Consider the following 5,083-nt stretch of genomic DNA (forward strand, 5'->3'; position numbering starts at 1 on the left):
TGTTATAGGATATATCCCCTCCTCCTCTATCCTCCTCCTCTATCCTCCTCCTCTATCCTCCTCCTCTATCCTCCTCCTGGCTCTCCTCACTTGCAGGCTCCTATTCTGCTTCTCGGTAAAGTATACCGACGGCAGTGGCTAACGTTACCCAGTCCATCTATAATTTTGATACCTATTTTAACGTTTCTTTTCTGATTTCAATTAAAAGTGAATCCCGAAATATGTTACAAGGTTTTCTTCTCGCCGTTGTGTCGTTATTTATAAAGTTATTGGCCCGTGATACTTAATAGCACGTTAGATGAAAACGTAACAAAACAACGAGGCGATGTGAAAGGTGATCGTCCATGCTTTATTATGAATACACACATCAAAGCTAACTATAAAGTGGCAGCCCCTCTATGCTGGGGGTGTTGCGCAATAACAGGAAGAACGCTTCGTCTCAAAACTGTCAACAGTGTTTTGTGTGCTTCTGAACTCGCGAGTACAGTCTTCCAGGTAGAGCTAGCAAGTACGGTCTCCCCAAGAACACAAGTCCGTTCTTTGCTTACTTGGTATTGAGAAACGCCCATTGTATTGTTTTGTCGGGACTTTGGGTTGTTTTGTTGGGACGTTGGGTTGTTTTGTTGAGACGTTGGGTTGTTGGGACGTTGGGTTGTTTTGTTGGGACATTGTATTGTTTTGTTGGGAGGTTGGGTTGTTTTGTTGAGACGTTGGGTTGTTTTGTTGAGACGTTGGGTTGTTGGGTTGTTTTGTTGGGACATTGTATTGTTTTGTTGGGAGGTTGGGTTGTTTTGTTGGGACGTTGGGTTGTTTTGTTGGGACGTTGGGTTGTTTTGTTGGGACGTTGGGTTGTTTTGTTGGGTTGCTTTGTTGGGACGTTGGGTTGTTTTGTTGGGACGTTGGGTTGTTTTGTTGGGTTGTTTTGTTGGGTTGTTTTGTTGGGACGTTGGATGGGTTGTTTGGTTTTGTTGGGACGTTGGGTTGTTTTGGGGGAAACGTGTTTAAACGTGTGGGATACTTTGAGCGCTTTAACATGTATGTACGGAGGGGGTGTGTCCGATGTTGAACAAGTTGTGGTTATGGTCTTCTTTTCATTTTATTAGCGTGGTTATTGAGCCGACTTAAAGGCAGTTAGGGTGTTTGTGGGGTTGAGGGTTTATTCAGGTGTTGTGTGATTAAAGTAGGCAGAACTAGATTAAAGCCCATTGATATCAGAGATCCGCCCGTTACTTTAGTGGCAGCGTGACGCTCGTTGTGAAGTTATGTGTGTTTACAAGCCCTCTGGAAGTCGTGTTAATGCTCCAATTAAACGTCACCGGCAGGACAAAGAGCCACAATAGCTCGAATTAAGTGGACTTCACCCTGAGGTGGTGGCAGTGTCTCACTTAATACACTCAGCAGAATAAGAGGCCTGGCCTAGTGGACAAGTCTGAGACACACATCCTGCTTCTTTTTCTGTGTGGGGCCAAATCAAATGTATTGGGTTTTTTTTATTAGGGGTCCAAGCCCGAGGATGCGTGCACAGCAGGGCTGGGGACCCCTATTGGTTTCCTAGGGATTTCCATTCTTATTTTCCATTATTCTGCTCCGCATAAAACCCCCTCTGCAGCCTAAACCGTACATGGTGGCGACGCGCCATTTTTAGGACTGGTCCAGAACTCCTCGAAGACCTCAGACGCAAAAAGTCACCCACGTCCACCACTAGGTGGCGCTATAGCAGAAAAAACGTGTTTGGCCCTATAACTCCAGAACCATACATTGGATACGAATTTGTGTAGCTAACTACGATAACACAGACGTTGCCATATCTTGGCCAAAATAAATGCTATCAAAGCCAAACTTTAGAACATGACTATGACCCACTGAGGCTCTAAAACAAATCTGACGAACATTGGCCACTAGGGGGCGCTAAAAATACAACAAGTTTATATCTCATGAACCGCTCATCCGAATTTTGCAAAATTTGAAGGATACCATCTAGGCCCACTCCTGAGGCGGTCCACACAGTGGGGTAGTGATTGGTGCACTCACCGGGTTGCATTGTAACTGCGTGCAGTTCTAGTTGTTTATTTATTTATCTTAAGAATAATTAACCTGAATATTTTCTGTTTATACGGTACCGCCAACGGCAACAACATCATATCTGTATATAGCAAAACAGATCGAAAGCAGAAAATCCATGTTATGTTATTTCTTCTTAGAAAACGATTAGTTTTTACAAATGTCTCATAATATATATACTATATATTGTCTTTAGAAGTCATTCAACGTTTTGTTTTTGCTAAAGAATGTGAGGGAGCAAGCTGGCAGGCATGAGGAGTCATTAACCCTTGTGTTGTCTTCCCGTAAAAAAGGAAATCTACTTTTTTTTTTAGGCTTTTATTCAACATTTTAACATATTTTTTCATCACTTTTGTCACTTTTTTTACGTTTTCAACACTTTATTTTACAGTTATTTTTTTAATTTATGCTCAATAAACCTCATTTATAGGAAATTCTATCTAATGTTTGACTTAGAAAAGCAGAAATAAGGAATTATTGAGACTAAAATTAAGGAAAGTATATTGATGGATAATCACAGACTGGAATATGTCAACTTTTACTCAGTGGTATTTTTTTTCAAATACTACAAAGTTGAATAATAAACCCCAAAATTAATGAAAGTAGAGATTTCTGTGGAATCAATCATGTTATTTTGGGTAATCACAAATTTGGTAGTTAAAAAGGATATATAGGAAACATTTTGATGAAATATATATATATAGATATAGGAAAATGCGTCAATTTGACCCAAGGACAACATGAGGGTTAAGTCGTTTTTTTAAAAATATATTGTATTGTTGTTATTGTTATTATTTACAAACCAAAAAGCAACAACCTCCCAGGAACTAGCAACTCCAAAAGAAAGTGGAAAAGTATTAATCTAAGAAAAGGAAACTTGAACAATGATAATCAACCTGAAATTGGCTAAATTGACGTCTTTAACTAAATGTCTGCACCCAAATAGTAAGTCAAAGAACTAAAGAGTGTGTCAAGTTATTTAAGTTTGTATAATGTGCATAATGTGCTCAAAACAAGAGAGTTACCAGGTCTCTGCAGGGTAAATCCAGACAGCTAGCTAGACTATCTGTCCAATCTGAGGACTATGGTTACCTGGTCCTCAGATCTCTGCAGGGTAAATCCAGACAGCTAGCTAGACTATCTGTCCAATCTGAGGACTATGGTTACCTGGTCCTCAGATCTCTGCAGGGTAAATCCAGACAGCTAGCTAGACTATCTGTCCAATCTGAGGACTATGGTTACCTGGTCCTCAGATCTCTGCAGGGTAAATCCAGACAGCTAGCTAGACTATCTGTCCAATCTGAGGACTATGGTTACCTGGTCCTCAGATCTCTGCAGGGTAAATCCAGACAGCTAGCTAGACTATTTGTCCAATCTGAGGACTATGGTTACCTGGTCCTCAGGTCTCTGCAGGGTGAATCCAGACAGCTAGCTAGACTACCTGTCCAATCTGAGGACTATGGTTACCTGGTCCTGGACTAAAATAACCTTTCTCTCTCCTGTCTTTTCCAGGAATCGGGGGTAACCTCGTGGCCATCCAGGCCAGTAGGTTCTCCACCCACCTGCATTTCCACTGCGCTCCTGGGGAGGTCCCTGACGAGTACAAGGGCTGCTACTACCCCTGCCGCACATTCTGGGGTTCAGGTCAGAACCATGGCCATTCACAAAAATCACACAGACGTACATCATAGGCTGAAATTGCTGGGAGGGGCAGATACTGATCCAACACCTGTGTTTTGATACTTTTTTATATGTTTTTTTGTATTTAAATGTTTTATTGCTATCCCTGTGTGGATGTGAAGTGACTTCTATCGCTGTTGAAAGGCCTGGAGAGGGATAAAGTCCATATAATAACACACAATAAAGGCCATAGAGCTTTTTCATTAACCAGTTTTACAGTCGGTCATAACGGAAACAGAACATAAATAAACTACTCGCACATTTTCTTCCAGGCTGAATGGGGCGTAAACTCCAGTGCTTTCCGATACAAGCAATTCAATATATATATATATATATATATTATGTATAAATGTATATATATTATATACGTATATTATGTTACACCAGACACAGACTGCTGTTTATATATATATATAGATTAGTGTTATATTTCTAGAGTCTTTCTTACGTTAATTGGGACAGATGCCTTGTTTCTTTAGGCTAACTACATTAGCTTTAGCCTGGCTGGTAGTAGCTTTCTGCTTGGTTCTTTAGGCTAACTATATCAGCTTTAGCCTGGCTGGTAGCAGCTTTCTGTTTGGTTCTTTAGGCTAACTATATTAGCTTTAGCCTGGCTGGTAGTAGCTTTCTGCTTAGTTCTTTAGGCTAACTATATTAGCTTTAGCCTGGCTGGTAGTAGCTTTCTGCTTGTTTCTTTAGGCCAAATATATTAGCTTTAGCCTGGCTGGTAGCAGCTTTCTGCTTGCTTCTTTAGGCTAACTATATCAGCTTTAGCCTGGCTGGTAGCAGCTTTCTTCTTAGTTCTTCAGGCTAACTATATTAGCTTTAGCCTGGCTGGCAGTAGCTTTCTGCTTGTTTCTTTAGGCTAACTATATTAGCTTTAGCCTGGCTGGCAGTAGCTTTCTGCTTGTTTCTTTAGGCTAACTATATTAGCTTTAGCCTGGTTGGTGGCAGTTTTCTACTGGTTTCTTTAGGCACATTTCTGCTGCTCTACATAACCAGCACCACTATGCTACCGCCTGTCTTTTTGCACATTACATAGACTTTCGACAGTATGCATAATTGCACATTTTTAAAACAAATTTTGCTGCTCTTATTTTCCTCATTGTATATATCTTCTTATTTTTATTGTATTGTACAGCCCTACTTTAAAAGCCAATTTCTGAAATGTAAAATGCTAAACTTTTTCCCCTTAATTCTGACTTTAAACTCAATATTCTTACTGATAAAGTCAGAACTCAAATGCATATTTTCGCATGTGGTCCTAATCCTCTTCCGTTCATTCACACTTGTAGACTGTAACTCCTGCAAAAACGCGACACCTTTCACATTCCTCTCCTGC

General features: G+C 40.5%; 1 protein-coding gene across 3 annotated transcripts in view; it reads left to right on the top strand.

Moving 5' to 3' along the window:
* The window catches only part of slc41a2b (solute carrier family 41 member 2b), a 48,044-nt gene that overhangs the window by 30,012 nt on the left and 12,949 nt on the right, over positions 1 to 5,083 (top strand). For all 3 annotated transcript variants that reach the window (XM_034865386.1, XM_034865388.1, XM_034865387.1), the window contains one exon: positions 3,574 to 3,705. In XM_034865386.1, coding sequence (XP_034721277.1) covers positions 3,574 to 3,705 — 132 coding nt within the window. The remainder of the gene's footprint in view (positions 1 to 3,573; positions 3,706 to 5,083) is intronic.

This window comes from Etheostoma cragini, unplaced genomic scaffold, assembly GCF_013103735.1.
Source record: "Etheostoma cragini isolate CJK2018 unplaced genomic scaffold, CSU_Ecrag_1.0 ScbMSFa_1523, whole genome shotgun sequence".
Lineage (NCBI taxonomy): Eukaryota > Metazoa > Chordata > Actinopteri > Perciformes > Percidae > Etheostoma > Etheostoma cragini.